The sequence below is a fragment of the Carcharhinus amblyrhynchos genome, chromosome 10 (assembly GCF_965287045.1).
Source record: "Carcharhinus amblyrhynchos chromosome 10, sCarAmb.v2.hapA, whole genome shotgun sequence".
Classification (NCBI taxonomy): domain Eukaryota; kingdom Metazoa; phylum Chordata; class Chondrichthyes; order Carcharhiniformes; family Carcharhinidae; genus Carcharhinus; species Carcharhinus amblyrhynchos.
Genome location: NC_137333.1, coordinates 506,356 through 532,326, shown reverse-complemented (window position 1 = coordinate 532,326; position 25,971 = coordinate 506,356). Strand labels below are relative to the sequence as shown.

General features: G+C 49.9%; 1 protein-coding gene across 3 annotated transcripts in view; it reads left to right on the top strand.

Annotated features, from left to right (window-relative positions):
* LOC145349499 (vitamin K-dependent protein S-like) overlaps positions 1-25,270 on the top strand; it is a 118,878-nt gene extending 93,608 nt beyond the window's left edge. For 2 of the 3 annotated variants that reach the window (XM_080198039.1, XM_080198038.1), the window contains exons 2-10: positions 3,270-3,427; positions 4,783-4,807; positions 5,842-5,928; positions 9,579-9,701; positions 13,502-13,633; positions 16,925-17,050; positions 18,636-18,757; positions 21,935-22,053; positions 24,951-25,270. In XM_080198039.1, the coding sequence (XP_080054165.1) occupies positions 3,270-3,427; positions 4,783-4,807; positions 5,842-5,928; positions 9,579-9,701; positions 13,502-13,633; positions 16,925-17,050; positions 18,636-18,757; positions 21,935-22,053; positions 24,951-25,158 (1,100 nt within the window). In that variant the 3' untranslated portion in view covers positions 25,159-25,270. The remainder of the gene's footprint in view (positions 1-3,269; positions 3,428-4,782; positions 4,808-5,841; positions 5,929-9,578; positions 9,702-13,501; positions 13,634-16,924; positions 17,051-18,635; positions 18,758-21,934; positions 22,054-24,950) is intronic. The other variant, XM_080198040.1, reaches the window with a different exon arrangement.
* The last annotated feature ends 701 nt before the right edge of the window (positions 25,271-25,971 follow it).

Genomic DNA, 25,971 nt, shown 5'->3' with positions numbered 1-25,971 from the left:
GAAATATATCACCGTTCCTTCACCGTCGCTGGATCAGAATCCTCCCTAACGGTATTGTGGGTCAACCCACAGCACAGGGACTGCAGCGATTCAAGAAGGCAGATCACCACCACCACCTCAAGGGGCAACTAGGGATGGGTAATAAATGCTGGCCCAGCCAATAACATCCATGACCCACGAATAAATAAAAAAATTCAGCATTTTCATGGTCATTTTTACCGACAGCAGCTGTTTCTACTCAAAAATGTTTAAAAACGTAATTAACAGGACAGGAATTCTCACTCTGTGGCTAAGGGGTCAGTAACGTGAGGGTCAGTAATGTAGGGGTCAGCAATGTGTGTGTCAGTATTATGAGGGTCAGTAGTGTGAGGGTCAATAGCGTGGGGGTTAGTAACGTGAGGTTCAGTAACATGAGGGTCAGTAACATGACAGTCAGTAACGTGAGGGTCAGAGACACTTCAGGCAGCAGCTTGAGGATTTTTTAGAAAGATGGTTAAAATTTTCCTCTTCTCACCAAACGTCTGCCCTCTGTCTGAAGCCACGTCAGTGCGGCTCAGTGTGAGGTGTGAGGTGACACTGATGGAATTGACTGTGGAAGATGCTATTATTGACTTTGCTTTTTAATGGCCATTCAGCCATCGGAAGAACCTGTATTTCTACAGACAGTCGGAACTTCCACAAAAATGCAAGGAATAGTAGGAATATTCCATAATGTCCATCGAGCCTACCATCATTTACTACCATCATTATCTTCACTCCATTTTCCCACCCACTTCTGTGATGACACTGTGCCTTTAAGAGATGTATTTTATGTTGTGTTTCTGGTGAAGGTTGTGTTTATGCTGCAGTTCTGTTTAACGTATCTAAATAGTCTACAACAGGCAGTCCACCTGCTGAGACTGTAGAAGCTTAATTGCTCCTAATTTTTGGAGTGTTTGTTTTAATCTGGACGAATGCTTTATTGTTATTCTTACAGCTGCTCCATAGAGTTTCAGAGTAGGGTTTGAATAGGTTGATTGAGAAGAAAATCATGTGTGGGGGAGCTAGGCTTACAGAGAGATAAAAGCAGACAGTTGCAGTTTGAATTTCTCTCTCTGTCTAGAAATTGAAGTCCGGGGACCTGATAGAAAATAGATGTTTCTCTGCAGAGGTCTGCCAAAGGCAAGAGCTATTTTCTCCCCTTCTCTCTCTCTCTCTCCCTCTGGAGTTCTGCTGTGTGAAGACAGGTTTCCCTCTGGAGGCTGCTGTCTGAGAGTCAGAAGACAGGTGTCTGTCTGTATCTCAGTCCTGGTCCTCAGTTAAAAGGCTGGAGGACTGGGAATTCATGTAAGCCTGTGTGTCTTGCTAACCAGTTCTGAAGAGAGGTTTATATCTATGAGGAATATTGCTTAAAGTGGAACTATAGAGATATCAAGCTGTTAAGAATTATACCTTATCATGTTTAAGCCTTTCAAATGGTAAAAGTTACACAAATTTTTTTTGTTATATTTTAACAGTGTTGTTAAATAAAGTTTGTTTTGATAAAAGCTTCCGAGTGGATCAATAGAATCACACTTGAAGAGAAACACATTATGCTCGCACTAATGCCAGAATCAAAAATAGTTGGGATTTAGGCTAACTTCATAATCTATCTTGGAGTTTCTAATCTGATCCCAAACACTCCCCATCCCTTAACTCCAAAATGTTTCCCTACCCTTTATGGTATTCAGTGATGGAACATGCACAATCCTCTGGGGTTCAGAATTCCAAAGATTCACAACTATCTCTGCGAAGAAATCTCTCCACATTTCAATTCTAAATGGCTGGCTTCTTATCCTGAGACTGTGCCCCCGTGTTTTAGATTCTCCGACCAACGAAAACAAATTCTCACCTCCACCTTATCAAGTCTCTTCAGAAATTTGTCAGTTTCAGTAAGATTGTCTCTCATTCTTCCAAACTCCAGACAATACAAGCCCAATTTACTCAGCCTGTCATCTTAGGAAAACCCTTCCATCCCAATTTAGTGAAACTTCACTGTACCGGCTCCAATGCCATTATATCCTTTCTGAAATGCGAAGACCCAAAACTGCACATAGTATTCCAGATGTGGTCTCACCAAAACTGAAGAAGTGTTTTACTGCTGAGCGAGTATTTCTGAAATGTAGCCCCTGTTGGAGGGTTGATTTGATTTGATTTGATTTATTATTGTCACATGTATTAACGTACAGTGAAAAGTATTGTTTCTTGTGTGCTATACAGACAAAGCATACCGTTCATAGAGAAGGAAAGGAGAGGGTGCAGAATGTAATGTTACAGTCACAGCGAGGGTGTAGAGAAAGATCAGCTTAATGTGAGGTAGGTCCATTCAAAAGCCTGACAGCAGCAGGGAAGAAGCTGTTTTTGAGTCGGTTGGTGCGTGATCTCAGACTTTTGTATATTTTTCCCCACAGAAGAAAGTGGAAGAGAGAATGTCCGGGGTGCGTGGGGTCCTTAATTATACTGGCTGCTTTGCCGAGGCAGTGGGAAGTGTAGACAGAGTCAGTGGATGGGAGGCTGGTTTGTGTGATGGATTGGGCTACATTCACGACCTTTTGTAGTTCCTCATGGTCTTGGGCAGAGCAGGAGCCCAGACCAAGCTGTGATACAACCAGAAAGAATGTTTTCTATGGTGCATCTGTAAAAGTTGGTGAGAGTCGTAGCGGACGTGCCAAATTTCATTAGTCTTCTGAGAAAGTGAAGGCGTTGGTGGGGCTTTCTTAACTATAGTGTCGGCATGGGGGGACCAGGATAAGTTGTTGGTGATCTGGACACCAAACAACACGAAGCTCTCGACCCTTGGGGGTGGGGGAAAGGGGAGACGGGGGTGGGGGAAAGGGGAGACCGGGCTGAATTTCCCCAGAAGCCGCTGCGTGTTTCGTGGTGGCGGAGATGGTCTGTCATTGGCTGGCAGCGGGGTCTGCTCTGCAGGAGCGCTTGTGTGAATGGCTGGAAAATTCAAGCCCTGACTGGTCTGACCCACTTGTAATAACAAACCTGAGAACCTTCAGTGGATAAACTGAATCATAGAATCCTGGGAGTGCTGAAGCAGGCCATTCAGCCCATTGATTCTGCACCAACCACGACCCCAGCCAGGCCCCATCCCCCTTACCCCACATATTTACCCTGCTAAACCCCCTGACACCCAGGGCCATTTTACAATGGCCAATCCATTGATCCCGCACACCTTTGAATGTAGAATCGAGTAGCGGCAGAGCGAGCAGTGTGTGACCTGGATGTTTTCTCACACACAGTTCTGTCACACCAACAAGCAACACAATTCCTCATCAGGCAGCGACGAGCAAATGTGATGTTCGAGGAACGTAAACAAGGCAGCTTAGAGCGGGAATGTATTGAAGAATTTTGCAACAGAGAGGAAGCAAGGGAAATATTCGAGAACCATCAGGAAACGGTAAGTATTTGATCATCTTCACAGGATTTCGGGCCCTGAAGGTGAAGGTGGTGGGTAAAAATCTCAGAACACAGACATGGGCACAAAACCCAATTTCAGTGAAATACCGAGGGAGTGCCACACTGTCAGAGGGTCATTACTGAGGGAGTGCCGCACTGTCAGAGGGTCAGTGCTGAGGGAGTGCCGCACTGTCAGAGGGTCAGTGCTGAGGGAGTGCCGCACTGTCAGAGGGTCAGTGCTGAGGGAGTGCCACACTGTCAGAGGGTCATTACTGAGGGAGTGCCGCACTGTCAGAGGGTCAGTGCTGAGGGAGTGCCGCACTGTCAGAGGGTCAGTGCTGAGGGAGTGCCGCACTGTCAGAGGGTCATTACTGAGGGAGTGCCACACTGTCAGAGGGTCATTACTGAGGGAGTGCCGCACTGTCAGAGGGTCAGTGCTGAGGGAGTGCCACACTGTCAGAGGGTCATTACTGAGGGAGTGCCACACTGTCAGAGGGTCATTACTGAGGGAGTGCCGCACTGTCAGAGGGTCAGTGCTGAGGGAGTGCCGCACTGTCAGAGGGTCAGTGCTGAGGGAGCGCCGCACTGTCAGAGGGTCGGTGCTGAGGGAGTGCCGCACTGTCAGAGGGTCAGTGCTGAGGGAGTGCCGAACTGTCAGAGGGTCAGTGCTGAGGGAGTGCCGCACTGTCAGAGGGTCAGTGCTGAGGGAGTGCCGCACTGTCAGAGGGTCAGTGCTGAGGGAGTGCCGCACTGTCAGAGGGTCAGGGCTGAGGGAGTGCCGCACTGTCAGAGGGTCAGTGCTGAGGGAGTGCTGCACTGTCAGAGGGTCAGTGCTGAGGGAGTGCCGCAGTGTCAGAGGGTCAGTACTGAGGGAGTGCCTCACTGTCAGAGGGTCAGTGCTGAGGGAGTGCCGCACTGTCAGAGGGTCAGTGCTGAGGGAGTGCCGCACTGTCAGAGGGTCAGTGCTGAGGGAGTGCCGCACTGTCAGAGGGTCAGTATTGAGGGAGTGCCACACTGTCAGAGGGTCAGTGCTGAGGGAGTGCCGCACTGTCAGAGGTGCGTCATCTTCAGGTGAGACATGATTATGATTTTGAGTCGTTTCCTGTGAGGTTCAGGGAAGTGTTTGTGTGTCTGTGTGACTCTGATTTTGAGGTCTGTGACTGTATTTAGTCTTGTGTCAGTCAGTATGTGTCAATTGTCCTGAAGGTCTGAGAGCCGGTAACCCCCCCCGCGGGGATAGATATTAAAAAGACGCAGCCAGTGAGTGGGGACTGGATCTCGCTCTGTGTGTATCGCTGAGTGTGATTGCGCTCTGACGATTGTTCTGATGAAAACTGTCTTTCTTTATCTCCACAGGATTACTTTTACCCCAGGTATATCGGTAAGTTTAATTGGGGCTGTGCTTGTTACCTTTGGGGTAGACACGGTTTTGAGAAACCATCAGAGAGAGTTTGAGCAGGCCATGGGAACAGCTAGAGGCCATTCAGTGCCTTGAGCCTGTTCCACCAGCCAGCTAGACCATGGTTAATCCATATCTTAACCCTGTTCACCCGTCTTTTCTCGGGAATGTGTAAACACCTTCCCACAAAATCCAGCTGGCTCAGTTTTTTGAAATTTTCAACTGACCCTCAGCGATTATTTTGTTGGGGAGAGTTCCAGATCCGCCCCCTCCCCCCGGGAGTTCTGCAGCACAGAGAGAGGCCCTTCAGCCCATCGTGTGGATTCTGTCACAGAAGCTGTCAGAAACTAGCTGTTTGCCTCTGTTGTTGAGATGGGACAGGCACCCCACGGATTCCGGAGAATCTGGAATCTCCGGCAGTGCAGCACGGATTTACAGGGAATTCCCCCCCAACTCTAACCATGATCAACTGGGGGACGCGATGGCCGAGTGATATTATCGCTAGGTTATTAACCCAGAAACTCAGCTAATGTTCTGGGGACCCGGGTTCGAATCCCGCCACGGCAGATGATGGAATCTGAAATCAGTAAAAAGAATCTGGAATTAAGAATCTACTGATGACCATGAAATCATTGTCGATTGTCGGGAAAACCCACCTGGTTCACTAATGTCCTTTAGGGATGGAAATCTGCCGTCCTGACCCGGTCTGGCCTACATATGACTCCAGATCCACAGCAATGTGGTTGACTCAACTTCCCTCCAAGGGCATCTCGGGATGGGCAATAAATGCTGCCCGGTGACACCCGTGTCCAATGAATGAATTAAAAATAAACTCCCCCTCCATTTTCTGGCTGTGTATCTCAGTGTGGCGAGATTTAATAGGAGGAATGTAAATATGTCAAATTGCCCCTGATTGTTAACGATGGGTGGGTTATAAAACTGTGTGAATGGACAATCTTCCTGAGTGGAACTTTGTCACTGTGAATGCTCACACTTTGTCCCCGTCTCTTCCGCAGACTGCCTCAGTCTCCATCAGTTACAAATCCCCAATCAATACCGGGCACCCCATCACCCGTCTGCAGATTTACGGAGCTGTGTGACTGGTAGGTTCAATTCAGAGGAAAGTGTCCTCACATGAGGGAGCACAAATATAACTGGGAGTTAAAGTATAAGCAGAATGTGTCTCATCTTCATAAGAACATAAGAAATAGGAGCAGGAGTAGGCCATCTAGCCCTGCGAGCCTGCCCCACCATTCAATAAGATCATGGCTGATCTGAAGTGGATCAGTTCCACTTTCCCGCTTTCTCTCCATAACCCTTAATTCCCCTGTCTATCAGAAAACTATCTACCCGCATCTTAAATATATTTAGCGAGGTAGCCTCCACCAGTTCAACGGGCAGAGAATTCCAGAGATTCACCACCCTCTGAGTGAAGAAGTTCCTCCTCAACTCCGTTCTAAACCGCCCCCCCCCCCTTATTTTGAGGCTGTGTCCTCTAGTTCTTGTTTCCATTCTAAGTGGGAAGAATCTCTCTACCTCTACCCTATCCATCCCCTTCATTATCTTATATGTCTCAATAAGATCCCCCCTCAGCCTTCTAAACTCCAACGAGTACAGACCCAGTCTATTCAATCTCTCCTCATAAGCTAACCCCCTCATCTCCGGAATCAACCTGGTGAACCTTCTCTGTCAAAGCTAATATACCCTTTCACAAATGCGGTGACCAAAACTGCACACGGTACTCCAGCTGCGGCCTCACCAGTGCCCTGTACAGTTGCAGCAAGACCTCCCTGCTTTTATATTCAATCCCCCTCACTATGAAGGCCAGCATCCCATTCGCCTTCCTGACCACCTGCTGCACCTGCAAGCTGGGTTTTTGCGATTCGTGCACAAGGACCCCCAGGTCCCTCTGCACCGTCGCATGTTGTAATTTTTCACCATTTAAACATGCATAATTTTCATGTTTACAGCACTGATTTATTGGCAACTGGAACATATATGGTGAAGGACTTTTCATTTGAACAATGTCTTGGCTTAGCAGGCAGCCGGACAGGAGTCTCCGGTGAGATACAGCAGTTTTATCCTGATCCTGGAGGCTGTGTGTGAACCAGTATCGTTTGGAATGATCCAGAAACCCTTCCATTCCTTAGGCCACGAGTGCGGGTGGCACGGTGCCACAGTGGTTGGCACTGCTGCCTCACAGTGCCAGGAACCCGGGTTCGATTCCTGGCTTGGGTCACTGTCTGTGCGGGAGTTTGCACGTTCTCCCCGTGTCTGCGTGGGTTTCCTCCGGATGCTCCAGTTTCCCCTCACACTCCAAAGATGTACGGGTTTGGTTGATTGGCCATGCTAAATTGTCCCTTCATGTCAGGGGGAACCATCTAGGGTAAATACTTAGGGTTCGGGGGATAGAGCCTGGATGGGATTGTTGTGGGTACAGGCTTGATGGGCCGAATGGCCTCCTTCTGCACTGTAGGGATTGAGATTCTGATAAAGCAATCTTAAACATATCACAATATCAAAGAACAGAATGGAGGCTTCCTGGTGTTTACATTCACCCTCCTTCACAATAACTTGTTTTGAGCACAAGACATGATGGTGGGCTCCGCAGAACAGACTTCATTCATACAGGGTATTGGTGACTGATCTAGCAGAGGGTGATGGCTTTTGGGCTTCTTTGTATCTTTCAAGCCCTCAAAATACCTGTTGAAAGCAGCGCTGCTTTACATCCCCTCTGCTTTACATCAAAGGTACATGTCATAAATAAGACCTCATGATGTTTCTACTGATGAATCTTTTAAAATGTCTGTTTGTGTGAATAGTTGTATTTGTTTACTCCAAAGTTACTCCCATCAAACAAGACTTCCTGAATTAACTGTTCCAGAATCCTTTGCAGACTAGTCTTTTTAACCATGAGCTTCGCGCGCTATAGTTAACGGACCTCTCTCTACCTCGGTTTTGTTGTTCTTTTCCACGTTGTTACACTTCACTCACTCACAGTGACACTTCCTTCCTTACACTTGCACAGGAAGACAAGTTATGCCTGGAATTCAAAAACATCCTGTCACTGTGTAGAATCTGTAGTTCACCGCATGTATAAAGTTCAACTGTTTAATCTTTGAGAATCTGTGTTGCCCACGGGTTTTCTGGACAATATTTAATCCTCCGTAAACAGTGAGAGATTGTATTATCTGGACAGTCAGCTGGTTTGTTGTTTTTTACTGTGAGTCACTGGCCAGAATAACAATGAAGTTAGAAATGGCTCTAAATCCGTGCTGACTTTGTCTGATTATCCCACTGTCTTCCAAATATCGAGTTATAAAATCCTTGATAATCTAGCAATTTCCCCATTCCTGACATTAGACTGACTGCTCTATAGTTCCGTTTTCTCTCTATCTCCCTTTTTGAATAATGAGTTTACATTCGAACCCTCCAATCTGTAGGAACCAGTCCAGAGTCCAAAGAATTTTGGAAAATAACCACCAATACATCTATTTCCAGGGCTATTTCCTTAAATACTCTGGGATGAAGATTATCCGGACCTGGAGATTTATCCACCTTCAATCCCATCAATTTCCCCAAAACCATTTCTCTCCTAATGCTGATTTCCTTCTGCTCCTCACTGAGACATGTTTCTCTCAGAACTTCTGGTACATTATTCATGTCTTCCTTTGTGAAGACTGAGGCAAAGGACAAATTTAATTCCTCGGCCAGTTCTTTATTCCCCGTTATGAATTCTCCTGTTTCTGAGTGTATTGACCTACATTTGTTTTTGTCAATCTTTTTCTCTTTAGATACACACGGACCACTTCCTGCCACTTTCAATAACCTCTTTCCTTTTTCTTCATGTCTGGGGAACTCAGTATCTGACACCAAACCACAACCTTCACTGAGTTTTCTCCTCTCCTGACTTGCTGTGTACCTGCCCCCCTCTCTCTGTCTGTAGGCTGGAGCTTTCTGAAAGTTGGTTTCCTCCATCAAAGATTCACAAGTTCTGAAAGTCAGTTTTACAATTGGCTGCTAAATTGTTTGATAGACCTGCAAGGGCCAGTTCCGAGATCTCGCAAATCCCTCCTCCAGCAGGGATGTTGCTGACGGTGGAATTCTGGCCTCCTGACAGAGTGGATGCTTACCTTCCCAATCCGACTCCATCCCACTCTGATCCAGGGAAAGTCTGTCCGTGGTCCTTTGGAAGATTTGCTCAGTCCACACTGGGGGATATTCTACAGATTTCCTCTTTGGGAGATTGGGATTGAGTTGAGTCCGTGGTGGGGTAGTTTGGGAATATCTACAACAGTAACAATCTATTCATTCAGATCCTTCTGAATGTACTGAAATATCACATGGCAGTCTGCAGCAGCGATTGCTGAACAAGGTTTGACACTGAGCTACATTTGAAGGTCACCCAAAGCTTGGTCGAAGCGAGAGGTTTTTGGGAATATCAAAGGAAGGTTTGAGGGAAGGAATTCCAGAGGTTTGGGCCTCTGTAGCTGACGCACGGCAGCCAATAGGCACTTAGAGTCAGGAATAGCCAAGAGGCCAAAACTGGGGGAACGGAGAGATTGTGGCTGGAGGAGGTTACAGAGATAGGGAGGAGGTGTAGGGGATGGGGGAGGTTACAGAGATAGGGAGGGGGTGGGGGGGGATGAGGCCATGGAGGGATTTGAAAGCAGGGTTATCAGTGATTGGACAGGGCTGATGTGAGTCTATATAATATTGTGAATATTAACTGATTATCTTCTATTTGATGCAGGAATCCCAGACCAGTGCTCTCCTTCACCTTGTAATCCTGAAGGTTCAGTCCTGTGTGTGGATAAAAAGGCCTCTTTCAGCTGTACCTGTCGAGAAGGATGGCACGGAGACAAGTGTCAGCATGGTACGTCTCAGACTTTAGCAAACCGCTCTGTTCGTGCCAGGCTGCAGAGATTATTTGCGTTGAGGTCCACACGGGAATTCTGGACTATTAACCTGCAATCTCAATGCCAATAGTTTTGACAGAAATTTCAGCGCAGGAGAAGGCCATTCAGCCCATCATCCCTTGTGTCCAGCCATTTACTGGAATCACATCTCCCGGCCCCGTCCCCAATATTCTCCCAGTTTCTTTCCTAAATGCTTCCCCAATACACTTCAGTTATCTTCCAATGTCCACTTAAATATTCAGTTATAGTAAAAGATTTCTTGTTCTTTTGCATCTCGCCTTTCTTCCTCCCCCTTTCACCTGGATTTGGCCCTTATCATCCCCTTGATATTTCCCGGGCTTGGCTTTTTACATTGCTCTTTCCTGCTTTGTTTCCATTTTTAATGTGACCCTAATTGCTTTGTGATCACTATTTCCCACATGTTCCCTGCCTTCAGGTCACTATTAATCCTGTTTCATTAACCAGGCCCAGCCTTTCATCAGAGGCTCCGATCAGGACGACAGTGCTTCCCCATCACAAACATTCTGATCTCCATCAGTGAGACTGAGTCATGTGTTATTCTAGTCTGTCACTGCCCCATCTCCCCTAAATATCTTCACTATTTGTGCTGTCAGTGCTGAGGGAGTGCCGCACTGTCAGAGGGTCAGTGCTGAGGGAGTGCCGCACTGTCAGAGGGTCAGTGTTGAGGGAGTGCCGCACTGTCAGAGGGTCAGTGTTGAGGGAGCGCCGCACTGTCAGAGGGTCAGTGCTGAGGGAGTGCTGCACTGTCAGAGGGTCAGTGCTGAGGGAGTGCCGCACTGTCAGAGGGTCAGTGCTGAGGGAGCGCCGCACTGTCAGAGGGTCAGTGCTGAGGGAGCGCCGCACTGTCAGAGGGTCAGTGCTGAGGGAGTGCCGCACTGTCAGAGGGTCAGTGCTGAGGGAGTGCCGCACTGTCAGAGGGTCAGTGCTGAGGGAGTGCCGCACTGTCAGAGGGTCAGTGCTGAGGGAGTGCCGCACTGTCAGAGGGTCAGTGTTGAGGGAGCGCCGCACTGTCAGAGGGTCAGTGCTGAGGGAGTGCTGCACTGTCAGAGGGTCAGTGCTGAGGGAGTGCCGCACTGTCAGAGGGTCAGTGCTGAGGGAGCGCCGCACTGTCAGAGGGTCAGTGCTGAGGGAGCGCCGCACTGTCAGAGGGTCAGTGCTGAGGGAGTGCCGCACTGTCAGAGGGTCAGTGTTGAGGGAGCGCCGCACTGTCAGAGGGTCAGTGCTGAGGGAGTGCCGCACTGTCAGAGGGTCAGTGCTGAGGGAGTGCCGCACTGTCAGAGGGTCAGTGCTGAGGGAGCGCCGCACTGTCAGAGGGTCAGTGCTGAGGGAGCGCCGCACTGTCAGAGGGTCAGTGCTGAGGGAGCGCCGCACTGTCAGAGGGTCAGTGCTGAGGGAGTGCCGCACTGTCAGAGAGTCAGTACTGAGGGAGTGCCGCACTGTCAGAGGGTCAGTGCTGAGGGAGTGCCGCACTGTCAGAGGGTCAGTGCTGAGGGAGTGCCGCACTGTCAGAGGGTCAGTGCTGAGGGAGCGCCGCACTGTCAGAGGGTCAGTGCTGAGGGAGTGCCGCACTGTCAGAGGGTCAGTGCTGAGGGAGCGCCGCACTGTCAGAGGGTCAGTGCTGAGGGAGTGCCGCACTGTCAGAGGGTCAGTGCTGAGGGAGCGCCGCACTGTCAGAGGGTCAGTGCTGAGGGAGTGCCGCACTGTCAGAGGGTCAGTGCTGAGGGAGCGCCGCACTGTCAGAGGGTCAGTGCTGAGGGAGTGCCGCACTGTCAGAGGGTCAGTGCTGAGGGAGTGCCGCACTGTCAGAGGGTCAGTGCTGAGGGAGCGCCGCACTGTCAGAGGGTCAGTGCTGAGGGAGTGCCGCACTGTCAGAGAGTCAGTACTGAGGGAGTGCTGCACTGTCAGAGGGTCAGTGCTGAGGGAGTGCTGCACTGTCAGAGGGTCAGTGCTGAGGGAGTGCCGCACTGTCAGAGGGTCAGTGCTGAGGGAGTGCCGCACTGTCAGAGGGTCAGTGCTGAGGGAGTGCCGCACTGTCAGAGGGTCAGTGCTGAGGGAGTGCCGCACTGTCAGAGGGTCAGTGCTGAGGGAGTGCCGCACTGTCAGAGGGTCAGTGCTGAGGGAGCGCCGCACTGTCAGAGGGCCAGTGCTGAGGGAGTGCCGCACTGTCAGAGGGCCAGTGCTGAGGGAGTGCCGCACTGTCAGAGGGCCAGTGCTGAGGGAGTGCCGCACTGTCAGAGGGTCAGTGCTGAGGGAGCGCCGCACTGTCAGAGGGCCAGTGCTGAGGGAGTGCCGCACTGTCAGAGGGTCAGTGCTGAGGGAGCGCCGCACTGTCAGAGGGCCAGTGCTGAGGGAGTGCCGCACTGTCAGAGGGCCAGTGCTGAGGGAGTGCCGCACTGTCAGAGGGTCAGTGCTGAGGGAGTGCCGCACTGTCAGAGGGCCAGTGCTGAGGGAGTGCCGCACTGTCAGAGGGTCAGTGCTGAGGGAGTGCCGCACTGTCAGAGGGCCAGTGCTGAGGGAGTGCCGCACTGTCAGAGGGCCAGTGCTGAGGGAGTGCCGCACTGTCAGAGGGTCAGTGCTGAGGGAGTGCCGCACTGTCAGAAGTGACATGTTTTGGCTGACAGCTTGAACTGTGACCCTCCCAGGTGGTGATTCTGGGATGAAGAAGCCCCGGAGAATTCCCAGTTTCTTGGCTGGTATTAATCCATCAATGGGCGTTGTTAAAGACAGATTTGTTTGAGATCTTGCTGTGCGCTGAATTTCCTGACTTACAAGTTGTAAGGTTGTGAAAGATGCTGATGGAATTCTGACGGAATGCAGGATTCATTTCCGTACAGGCACAATGTGTCTCAGTGACTCCGAATGCAGCTTCCTCTGAGCTTAATGTTTCTGATATTTAATGATTGAACATTTGTTGGTGTGAGAGCCAGTAACCAGTTACTGGCCCCACTGATCAGGGAGACATTCGAATGTTGAATTGTATTTTCCTCGCTTCGTAAAACTATTTACCCAATTTGTTTTCATAGAATCATAGAAACCCTACAGAGCTGAAAGAGGCCATTTGGCCCATCGAGTCTGCACCAACCACTATCCCACCCAGGCCCTACCCCCATATCCCTACACATTTACCCATTAATCCCTCTAACTATGCATCTCAGGACACTAAGGGGCAATTTCTTAACATGGCCAACCAACCTAACCCGCACATCTTCAGACTGTGGGAGGAAACCGGAGCACCCGGAGGAAACCCACGCAGACACGAGGAGAATGTGCAAACTCCACACAGACAGTGACCCGAGCCGGGAATCGAACCCAGATCCCTGGCACTCTGAAGCAGCAGTGCTAACCACTGTGCCACCGTGCTGCCCAAAGAATTCATAGAATCCCCACACTTCTGAAAGAGGCCATTCAGCCCATCGAGTCTGCACCAACCACAATCCCACCCAGGCCCCATCCCCATAACCCCACACATTTACCCTAGCTAGTCCCCTTGACACTAAGGGGCAATTTAGCCTGGCCAATCCCACAAACCCGCACATCTTTGGACTGTGGGAGACAAAACCGCAGCACATTGGGAATTGAACCCGGGTCCCTGACACTGTGAGACAGCAAATCTAATCACCGTGCCACCTGATGGCATTTTGACAATTTAAGTTTTTGTCCTTTTTATTCTAATTTGTTTAATGTTCGGTTCTTGTAAAAGTTGTAAATTTACAATTTCTTCCTGTGTGTTGTTCAGATATTGACGAGTGTAAGAGTGGTGTCCGGGAGGAGAAAGCGTGTAATCATTCCTGCTTCAATGTTCCCGGGAGTTTTCGCTGCTTCTGCGATGAGGGTTTCCACATCCATTCGGATAAACGGAGCTGTGTTGGTGAGTAACACACAAACACTGGCCCTGCGCTTTGGGGATATTGGAGCAAAGCTGGACACTGAGATTTGGCTGGATTGCCTCAATTCGGGCTGGCAGAAGAAGGATGGGCTGAATGGCCAGCACCTGCAAATCTTTTAATTTGAATTAAACTGTGCCTGTGTGTTTGATTCAGTGTGTGTGTGTCCGCACGTGTGTGTGTGTGTCCGCACGTGTGTGTGTGTGTCCGCACGTGTGTGTGTGTGTGTCCGCACGTGTGTGTGTGTGTCCGCACGTGTGTGTGTGTGTGTGTGTCCGCACGTGTGTGTGTGTGTCCGCACGTGTGTGTGTGTGTCCGCACGTGTGTGTGTGTGTCCGCACGTGTGTGTGTGTGTCCGCACGTGTGTGTGTGTGTCCGCACGTGTGTGTGTGTGTGTGTCCGCACGTGTGTGTGTGTGTGTGTGTGTCCGCACGTGTGTGTGTGTGTGTCCGCACGTGTGTGTGTGTGTCCGCACGTGTGTGTGTGTGTGTGTGTCCGCACGTGTGTGTGTGTGTCCGCACGTGTGTGTGTGTGTGTGTGTCCGCACGTGTGTGTGTGTGTCCGCACGTGTGTGTGTGTGTGTGTGTCCGCACGTGTGTGTGTGTGTCCGCACGTGTGTGTGTGTGTCCGCACGTGTGTGTGTGTGTGTGTGTCCGCACGTGTGTGTGTGTGTCCGCACGTGTGTGTGTGTGTCCGCACGTGTGTGTGTGTGTCCGCACGTGTGTGTGTGTGTCCGCACGTGTGTGTGTGTGTCCGCACGTGTGTGTGTGTGTCCGCACGTGTGTGTGTGTGTCCGCACGTGTGTGTGTGTGTGTGTGTCCGCACGTGTGTGTGTGTGTGTCCGCACGTGTGTGTGTGTGTGTCCGCACATGTGTGTGTGTGTCCGCACGTGTGTGTGTGTGTGTGTCCGCACGTGTGTGTGTGTGTGTCCGCACGTGTGTGTGTGTGTCCGCACGTGTGTGTGTGTGTATCCGCACATGTGTGTGTGTGTCCGCACGTGTGTGTGTGTGTGTCCGCACGTGCGTGTGTGTGTCCGCACGTGTGTGTGTGTGTGTCCGCACGTGCGTGTGTGTGTCCGCACGTGTGTGTGTGTCCGCACGTGTGTGTGTGTCCGCACGTGTGAGTGTGTGTGTCCGCACGTGCGTGTGTGTGTCCGCACGTGTGTGTGTGTCCGCACGTGTGTGTGTGTGTCCGCACATGTGTGTGTGTGTCCGCACGTGTGTGTGTGTGTGTGTCCGCACGTGTGTGTGTGTGTGTCCGCACGTGTGTGTGTGTGTCCGCACGTGCGTGTGTGTGTGTGTCCGCACGTGTGTGTGTGTGTGTCCGCACATGTGTGTGTGTGTCCGCACGTGTGTGTGTGTGTGTCCGCACGTGTGTGTGTGTGTCCGCACGTGCGTGTGTGTGTGTGTCCGCACGTGTGTGTGTGTGTATCCGCACATGTGTGTGTGTGTCCGCACGTGTGTGTGTGTGTGTCCGCACGTGCGTGTGTGTGTCCGCACGTGTGTGTGTGTCCGCACGTGTGTGTGTGTCCCCGCACGTGCGTGTGTGTGTGTGTGTCCGCACGTGTGTGTGTGTGTGTCCGCACGTGTGTGTGTGTGTCCGCACGTGTGTGTGTGTCCGCACGTGTGTGTGTGTGTGTCCGCACGTGCGTGTGTGTGTGTGTCCGCACGTGTGTGTGTGTGTGTGTCCGCACATGTGTGTGTGTGTGTCCGCACGTGTGTGTGTGTGTCCGCACGTGTGTGTGTGTGTCCGCACGTGTGTGTGTGTGTGTCCGCACGTGCGTGTGTGTGTGTGTCCGCACGTGTGTGTGTGTGTGTGTCCGCACATGTGTGTGTGTGTGTGTCCGCACGTGTGTGTGTGTGTCCGCACATGTGTGTGTGTGTGTGTCCGCACATGTGTGTGTGTGTGTCCGCACATGTGTGTGTGTGTGTGTGTGTCCGCACGTGCGTGTGTGTGTGTGTGTCCGCACGTGTGTGTGTGTGTGTCCGCACGTGTGTGTGTGTGTCCGCACGTGTGTGTGTGTGTGTCCGCACGTGTGTGTGTGTGTGTCCGCACGTGTGTGTGTGTGTGTCCGCACGTGTGTGTGTGTGTGTGTCCGCACGTGTGTGTGTGTGTGTCCGCACATGTGTGTGTGTGTGTCCGCACGTGCGTGTGTGTGTGTGTGTCCGCACGTGCGTGTGTGTGTGTGTCCGCACGTGTGTGTGTGTGTGTCCGCACATGTGTGTGTGTGTGTCCGCACGTGCGTGTGTGTGTGTGTCCGCACGTGTGTGTGTGTGTGTGTCCGCACATGTGTGTGTGTGTGTGTCCGCACGTGCGTGTGTGTGTGTGTGTCCGCACGTGCGTGTGTGTGTGTGTCCGCACATGTGTGTGTGTGTGTGTCCGCACGTGCGTGTGTGTGTGTGTGTCCGCACGTGCGTGTGTGTGTGTGTCCGCACGTGCGTGTGTGTGTGTGTCCGCACGTGTGTGTGTGTGTGTGTCCGCACATGTGTGTGTGTGTGTGTCCGCACGTGCGTGTGTGTGTGTGTCCGCACGTGTGTGTGTGTGTGTGTCCGCACATGTGTGTGTGTGTGTGTCCGCACGTGCGTGTGTGTGTGTGTGTCCGCACGTGCGTGTGTGTGTGTGTCCGCACATGTGTGTGTGTGTGTGTCCGCACGTGTGTGTGTGTGTGTGTCCGCACGTGTGTGTGTGTGTGTGTCCGCACATGTGTGTGTGTGTGTGTCCGCACGTGCGTGTGTGTGTGTGTCCGCACGTGCGTGTGTGTGTGTGTCCGCACATGTGTGTGTGTGTGTGTCCGCACGTGTGTGTGTGTGTGTGTCCGCACGTGTGTGTGTGTGTGTGTCCGCACGTGTGTGTGTGTGTGTGTCCGCACATGTGTGTGTGTGTGTATACGTGTGTGTGTGTGTGTGTGTGTGTACATGTGTGGCAATCTCATTACCTTGTGCATTGGCTGTGAAGTGAGTTGGGGTGTCTGGAAGGTGAGAAAGGAGCTGTAGAAATCATAGAACCCCCACAGTGCAGCAATTTATCACAGACAACGCACCTAACCTGCACATCTTTGGACTGTCGGAGGAAACCGGAGCACCCGGAGGAAACTCACGAAGACATGGGGAGAACGTGCAAACTCCACACAGACAGTGACCCGAGCTGGGAATCGAACCCGGGTCCCTGGCGCTGTGAGGCAGCCGTGCTAACCCACTGTGCCACCGTGTCAGCGTGTGTTCACGTGGGATCTTTCCTTAATTTCTGACTGTGCTCTACTCTCCCGAACTTTCCAGATTTGAACGAGTGTTGGAGGCAGCCGAAGATCTGTGGGAAAGCTGAATGCAGAAATCTGCCGGGTACTTACGAGTGTGTTTGTGACCCAGGATACGCCTTCAATTCCATCACGGAAGACTGCGAGGGTGAGAACTCAACACAGAAACTTGGGTGAGGGGCGGGGGGAGGGAGCGGGGTGGTGAGGGAAGAGGTTTGAGTTGAGAAGGGGTTTTTTACGCAGCGAGTTGTTGTGATCTGGATGACATTGCCTGAAAGGGATAAAACATTTCAAGAGGAAATTAGACACATTCCTGAAGGGAGCAGATGGGCAGGGATCTGAGAGAGTGGGACTAATTGGAGTGCTCTATCAAGGGGGCAGCACAGGCATAGTGGGCTGAATGGCCTCCTTCTGTGCTGTATAAGTCTATGAATTGGTATTTGCCAAAGTTACAGCAGAGTCTTGGTGGGACCGCGTCACTTGGAGATGGTGCTGGACATTCTTCTCGTGCAGTTGTTCCAGTGAGGGCAACGCCAGAGGGCATTGGACAGAAATGCCAGCTGTGCCCACACATCCCGAACAAATGAGAAGACTGTATAGTGTGTCTGGAGTTACGTGTGGGCTCAGACTGGGTGACAGGGACAGATTCCGGAACAACACTTAGTGAATCAGTTAGTTACTGATGTTACTTTGAACATTTATTTATCGTCTGAAACAATTGCAGATTTTTTGAATCCAGTTCACATCTTTATGGGGAGGTGAAGTGTCGTGGTATTAAACTGGACACCGAGATTAATGCTGTGGGAGACATGGGTTCAAATCCCGTCAGGATAGGTGGTGGAATTTAAATTCAGTTTATAAGGCCTGGAATTAAAAACAAATCTCGGTAACAGTGACCAGGTATCATGGATTGTCGGAAAAACCCATCTGGTTCATTCATGTCCCTTTAGGGAAGGAAATCTGCTGCCCTTACCCGGTCTGGCCTACATGTGACCCCAGAGCCACAGTAATGTGGGTGACTCTCAGCCAGCCCTGGTGAAATAGCCCAGCGAGTCACTCAACTCAACAGCATAGAAACTAGAAGCAGGAGGAGGCCATTTGGCCCTTCGAGCCTGCTCCACCATTCATTTTGATCATGGCTGATCATCGAATTCAATATCCTGATCCCCCCCACTTCCCCCCCCCTCCATATTCCTTGATCTCATTAGCCCCAAGAGCAATATCTAATTTCTTCTTGAAATCAGACAATGTTTTAGCTTCGGCTACTTTCCCTGGCAGTGAATTCCACACATTCACCACCCTCTGGGTGAAGATATTTCTCCTCACCTCAGTTCTACGCTTTATCCTCAGACTGTGACCCCCCCAGTTCTGGACTCCCCCCCACCATCTGGGACATTCTTTCTGAATCTACCCTGTCTAACCCTCCAGTTACGGAAGGGTAACAATGCTGGTCCAGTCAGAGACACTCACATCCTATGAAAGAACAAAGACAGCTCGCTCTGGTGAGGTTTGAACAGATCACATCTGTAATTCCCACCCTAAACCACAACTGTTCCAATTCCAGAATCGACTCTCTATTCCACACTCAGAGTACGTGTGCAGAAAAATGGTGTGTTTTATTCTTTGTGTCTTTAGCGTGTCTGTGAATTTATCTTTTCCAGAGAATTCTCTTTAAATGAAGAATGATTTGGGGCAAAAAGATGTTTTTGTAAAATGTGACCTTCTGTGTGCAGATATCGATGAGTGCGCTGTGAACACTTGTGCGTACGGCTGTGTGAACTCCCCCGGAAGCTACAACTGTTTCTGTGATGGGAAGAAAGGAGAGAAGTTATCAGCTGATGGCCAGAGTTGTGAGGTGAAGAAAAAAGGAACTTGCATTTATATAGCGCCTTTCTTAGCCTCAGGATGTCCCAAAGTTCTTTGTGATGCAGGAACTGTGACAGCTGACTTTCACACAGCAAGATCCCACAAACAGCAATCTGATAATCTGTTTTTAGTGATGTTGGTTGGGGCATAGTGATTGGTCAGGACAGCAGAGAGAAAGAACCAATCCCATTTCAGTAATGGAGTGCATCTGGACTCTGAGTGATTTTCTGAGTTGATTTATTATTGTCACATGGATTAGCGTTCAGTGAAAAGCATTGTTTCTTGTGCGCTGTACAGGCAAAACATACCGTTCATAGAGAAGGAAGGGAGAGAGTGCAGAATGTAGTGTTACATCAGAGCGAGGGTGTAGAGAAAGATCAGCTTAATGTGACAGAGATTCATTCAAAAGTCTGATGGCAGCAGGGAAGAAGCTGTTCTTGAGTCAGTTGGTACATGACCTCAGATTTTTGTATCTTTTCTTGATGGAAGAAGGTGGAAGAGAGAATGTCCGGGGTGTGTGGGGTCCTTAATTATGCTGGCTGCTTTACCGAGGCAGTGGGAAGTGTAGACAGAGTGAATGGATGGGAGGCCCAATGATGGATTAGGCTACAACCAGAAAGAATACCTCCTATCTATAAAAACTGGTGAGAGCCGTAGCGGGCATGCCAAATTTTCTTAGCCTCCTGAGAAAGTAGAGGCATCGTAGGCTTTCTTAACGATAGTGTCAGCATGAGGGGGACCAGGACAGGTTGTTGGTGATTTGGACACCTAGAAACTTAAAGCTCTCAATCCTTTCCACTTTGTCCCCATTGATGTAGACAGGGGCATGTTCTCCTTTACACTTCCTGAAATCAATGACTATCTCCTTTGTTTTGTTGACATTGAGGGAGAGATTATTATCACCGCACCAGTTCACCAGATTCTCTATCTCTTTCCTTGTCGTTGTTTGAGGTCCGACCCACTATGGTTCACTCTGGGGTGACATTGATCTCTGCTGAGTAAGGCTGCCAAGCATTCCTGCTTTGGTCCATTAGGAATCCTAAATGTCATTCTCATCCCATTGCCTTCTGTCCACACTGGACCTCGAGTCCCCAGAGGGAACATTCCAATCTCTAATACACAGTGTTCAGTGAGCACCAGCCCCCAATCGTGTCAGTGACTTACACGGGGCTGGAAGGAAGCGATAATGGCCCTGATTCATATATCCTGTGTGATATTAATCAATGCTTCCTGTTCAGTAGCACTGAGGCAGGGACAGACTTCACAAAACCTGAGCGCCCTTTGACTGAAGTTTATGGAAATTCACCAGATTGTTGGCTCTGAAAGGGTAGCAGCCAGAGTAATGAGAGAGTGAGCTGGGTCTGGGGTGTGGATATTCTGAGCCTCACTCCATGCTGAGGCTCGCAAAACATCCACCGTTCATTATAATTCCAGCTGCAGAGACTTTGTGCTAATGTGATTTGCATTTTAAACACTAAATCATCGGTGTTCTAACAACATCTCTTCAGAGAGAAAGTCATTCTCAGGAATATTCATGTATTTACCTAATGGACGGGGAGGCAGTGGCACACTGGTATTGTCACTGGATTAGTAATCCAGAGACCCCAGGCAAGATCTGGGGACCCAGGTTCAAATCCCGTCGCAGCAGATGGTGGAATTTGAATATCTGGAATTAAGAATCTACTGATGACCATGAAACCATTGTCGGAAAAACCCATCTGGTTCACTAATGTCCTTTGGGGAAGGAAATCTGCCATCCTTACCTGGTCTGGCCTACATGTAACTCCAGAGTCACAGAAATGCGGGTGATTCTCAACAAGTAGGGATGGGTAATAAATGCTGGCCAGCCAGTAATGGCCGTATCCTGTAAATGAATTTTTATAAAATTGAATAAAAGCTGATGGACAAACACCGGGCTGGATATGACTGAGACAACTAACTGTTATTAAACTAACTCAGGTTAACGGGGAGAGTTTGTGAGCTGCGAATCTCCACAATTTGCTGTTTGATTTATCTCATAAACAGGATCTCACCCTCAAACTCCTCATAGTTTCCAACTTTAGTTTCTCTTTCTCTTTCTTTCTGTCTCTTGTTTCTCCTCTCTCTCCATTCGGACAATCTTTCCCTCTCTTTATTTCTCTTTCTGATTTGACTCAAATTTACCCAGTTTCCATCTCTGTCAATCCTCGCTTTCTTTCTCAATCCTCAAATCTGATTGGCTGAGGAGACAGGCTGTTGGTCCCATGATTTACTGAGATCCCAGATATCCCGTTACCCTCCCTCAGTATTCCCAGATCATACTCCCAGTGCGCTACAGGATTAAACATCTCGAGCTAAAGGGCGCAGGGACAGATCTAACTAACCAGGACACATGGCAAGATGTCCCACTCCGGGAGGGTCAGTGCCAGTGACCCAGTGCAGAATTATAGAATCCTTACAGTGCAGAAAGGGGCCTTTCTGCCCATCGGGACTGTAGCAACGACAATCCCACCCAGGTCCCATTGCCCACATATTTACACTGCTAATCCCCCTGACACTAGCGTCAATTTAGCATGCCCAGTCAACCCAACCCGCACATCTTTGGAGTGTAGGAGGAAACCGGATCACCCAAGGAAACCCACACAGACATGAGGAGAATGTGCAAACTCTGCACAGACAGTGACCTGAGAATTGGACCCGGGTCCCTGGCACTGTGTGGCAGCAGTGCTAACCACTGTGTCACCGTGCTGCCCTGGGTCCCTGGCACTGTGTGACAGCAGTGCTAACCACTGTGTCACCGTGCTGCCCTGGGTCCCTGGCACTGTGTGACAGCAGTGCTAACCACTGTGTCACCGTGCTGCCCTGGGTCCCTGGCACTGTGTCACCGTGCTGCCCTGGGTCCCTGGCACTGTGTCACCGTGCTGCCCTGGGTCCCTGGCACTGTGTGGCAGCAGTGCTAACCACTATGCCACTGTGCTGCCCAAGTGAGTGAGGGTCAGTGTTCAGGTTTTAGACGGTTTGTTTAAGTGTCACCTTCATCATTGAAGAGCTGCGGTGTTGCCAGACAGTCAGTATTATTGGTGGATTATTGCAGGTTTGGGGTAAATGGGATGTGATGGGACTGGTTTGATTTCTAAATGTTCGCAAGTCCGTGCACCTGTTAATGGGCAGACTTTTTTTTAATCAGGAAATTCCCACATGTGTCAACCTCGAGACCAGCAGGAAACCTGACATCCTGAACATGGGGGAACTCTTTGCTGGAATTCCTGTTGTCTATCTCCGGTTCAAGATTCCTGCTGGCAGCAGGTGAGACTCTCACTAGTTCGGGACACAGTCCGATGGAGTGTGCTGAAGGATGGTCTCTGATGCTGTGAGTGAGGAAGTGATGTGATCACACTTTCCACCCCCGAACCAGGCCTCACATTTTAAACAAACTGTCCTCAATAGGCTTGTTTTCAGTCCTGGTTCTCCTGCTTTTTCCTCCAATCTCATTGCAGGTGGTTTGGGGAAACATTTAGGTTTCCTGCAGCTTCTCCACAATTCCAAGGATGTGTAGGTTTTATGGATTAGTCATTGGTAAATGTGTGAGGTTATTAGGCACAAGATGGGCAGAAGATCTGGGTAAGATTGGGAGTGTCACCAGCCTGCCTGCTGGGTAAGATTGGGAGTGTCACCAGCCTGCCTGCTGGGTAAGATTGGGAGTGTCACCAGCCTGCCTGCGGAAAGGGAGAGAATGATCTCGTCTCCAATATCTTTGTGCAAATCATCAGAATGTCCAAACAGCTCTGGGGGCAGCCGATGGCTTTCTGGCAATGTCACTGGATCAGTAATGCTCTGGAGGACACGGGTTCTAATCTCTCTGCAACACCTGATAGAGTCTAGAACATAGAACATTCCAGCGCAGTACAGGCCCTTCAGCCCTCGATGTTGCGCCGACCAGTGGAACCAATCTAATGACCCTCTAACCTAAACTATTCCAATGTTATCCATATGCCTATCCACTGACCATTTGAATGCCCTCAAGGTTGGTGAGTCCACAACTGCTGCAGGCAGGGCATTCCATGCCCTTACTATCCTCTGAGTAAAGAACCTACCTCTGACATCTGTCCTATAATTATCACCCCTTAATTTAAAGCTATGTCCCCTCGTGTTAGCCATCACCATCCGAGGAAAAAGGATCTCACTGTCCACCCTATCTAACCCTCTGATCATCTTGTATGCCTCAATTAGGTCACCTCTTAACCTTCTTTCCTCTAACGAAATCAACTTTAAGTCCCTCAGCCTTTCCTCAAAAGACCTAAATTTAGTTAATAAATCAAGAATATAAAGCTTGTCTTGGAAATGGTGCCCAGAAACCGTCATTAATTGTTGTAAAAAAAAGAACCCCATCTGGGTCACTAATGTTCTTTAGGGAGGGAAATCTGCCGTCCTTACCCGGTCTGGCCCACATGTGAGTCCAGAGCCACAGCAATGTGGTTGGTGCCTAACTGCCCTCTGAAATGGCCCAGCAAGTCACTCAGTTCAAGGGCGACTGGGGATGGGTAACAAATGCCACAAGCGATGCCTACATCCCACGATTGAAAAGGAGAAAAAAAATTATCTGATTTAAGCTCTATCAGAATTCTAATCTATTCTCTTTTAATCAGACACATTCTTACCGTCCTGAAAAATCCAAACACTTGACAACTGAACTTATAACAAGTCTTTATGATAACTTAATCTTACTTCACTCCCACATTCAAGGAGATTGTAACATGCTTTATACTCACTGAAGTGAATTCAATGTTTGGCCAGTGTTGTACTGTAGAAAATGTGGCGATCAATGTGTACACAGCAAGATCCCGCAAACAGTAATGCGATAATAAGTAATCCGGTTATCTGTTTTTGCTGATGACGGTTGAGGGGGGAATATTGGTCAAGATGCAAAAACATCAGCTTACGTTTATGTTATTGGTAAATAGAGATAGTTTAAATCATTTATATTTGTATGGTGTGGGGTAAGAATAAGGTATAAAGTTAAAGATTCAGCTTAATTTGTGTTTCTGTATTTATGCATTAAGAAAGGGTTAAAACTTTAGTTTCATGTTAAACATCGATGCCTACAAGTTTGTAGTTTTTAGTTTCACTTTAAACTTTACCTGCATTGTAATTAAAATTTTACAACATTAAAGCTATTACAGAGTTAAGAAACAAAGCTGTTGCTTAGCAACGAGAGGCTCACACTGAAAAGCAGCAGCATTTGTGGTTTAGTCTGGAACCAGGTCATCCAGAAGGAAGAGGCTTTCTGCAGAACCTTCCAGCACAGGGAGGACGGTGGAATAAGGAGCAGAAAACAAGTCCCGGAAGCTAAAGAATGGAAAGTTCTGGAAACCAGGGGAACTAAAAGAGGAAAATCCCAGGAAGGCTGAAAGGGAAGGGGGGGAGGGGGCAAAGAACCTGCATCTGAACAAGGGGCTGTTCACTGAAGATAAAGAAAGGGGCAGAGAGAGGGTCCCAGTTAAAGACAGGACTATAAGGGGGAGCACCGGAGAAGTCAGCTAGTGAGAAGCCAGATATCCGAGGTGAAAAAGTTTGTGAGTTCTGGGGATTATTTGAACTTAAATTCTAATTGTTGATTTGAGATTTTAACTATAACGGCAACAGGAGATAGTGTGAAATAATTGAGCAAATCTTTAAAGTTTATTTATTAGTGTTACAAGTAAGGCTTACATTAACGCTGCAAGTAAATTATTGTGGAAATCCCATTCTGGCGCCTGTTCGGGTACAGTGAGGGAGAATTTAGCACGGCCAATGCATCTAACCCATGCGTCTTTCAGACTGTGGGAGGAAACCAGAGCTCCCGGAGGAAACCCACGCAGACACAGGGAGAACGTGCAAACTCCACACAGACAGTGACCCAAGCTGGGAATCGAACCCGGGTCCCTGGCGCTGTGAGGCAGCAGTGCTAATCACTGTGCCACTCTTTTGTAATCTTTAGTAAGTTGTAGATTAATACTGATATAAAACAGGGCAGGATTTGACAGCGTACGAGGGCTCATTCCTTCTAGTTCAGCTGAGGGCACAGATTGACATTTGATTTCCTATAACTTCTGTTTGCTTGAATAGATCAGTCAGCTCTGGAGACGGGGGAAGATCGGACCTGTTCTTTTTCCAGAAGTTTACCTCACTGCTAATCACTGCCACCCTTTCATGTTCTTGTGCAGATTTACAGCAGAGTTCAACATACGGACCTATGACCCGGAAGGGGTTATATTCTACGCTGAAACCAATGGGAACAGTGCCTGGCTCCTGTTTGCCATTCGGGATGGCAAGCTTGAGGTTCAGTTCCAGAATGAGCGCGTCCCTAAGGTTACAATCAGTGGAGGCCCATTGATCAATGATGGGATTTGGCACACAGTAAGTTCTCATTGAATCTTACAGTCTCTCAGAACAGAAGGAGGCCATTTGGCCCATTGTGTTTGTACTAGCTCTCTGAGAAAGGGAAACAATTAGTCTCACTTACCCTGTAACATTGTCAAATTCCTCCTTTTGAATATTTCCCCAATTCCTCTTTTGGAAGTTGCTGTTGAATCTGCTTTTACCGCCACCTCAGGCTTAAACCATCCTCACAGGCCCTGACCGCCCCCTCAGGCCCTGACCACCCTCACAGGCCCTGACCGCCCCCTCAGGCCCTGACCGCCCCCTCAGGCCCTGACCGCCCCCTCAGGCCCTGACCACCCTCACAGGCCCCGACCGCCCCCTCAGGCCCTGACCACCCCCTCAGGCCCTGACCGCCCTCACAGGCCCCGATCACCCTCACAGGCCCTGACCGCCCCCTCAGGCCCTGACCACCCTCACAGGCCCCGACCGCCCCTCAGGCCCTGACCACCCCCTCAGGCCCTGACCGCCCTCACAGCCCCAATCACCCTCACAGGCCCTGACCATCCTCACAGGCCCCGACCGCCCTCTCAGGCCCTGACCGCCCCCTCAGGCCCTGACCACCCTCACAGGCCCTGACCACCCCCTCAGGCCCTGACCGCCCTCACAGGCCCCGACCGCCCTCTCAGGCCCTGACCGCCCTCTCAGGCCCTGACCGCCCCCTCAGGCCCTGACCACCCCCTCAGGCCCTGACCGCCCTCACAGCCCCGATCACCCTCACAGGCCCTGACCGCCCTCTCAGGTCCTGACCGCCCCCTCAAGCCCTGACCGCCCTCTCAGGCTCTGACCATCCTCTCAGGCCCCAAC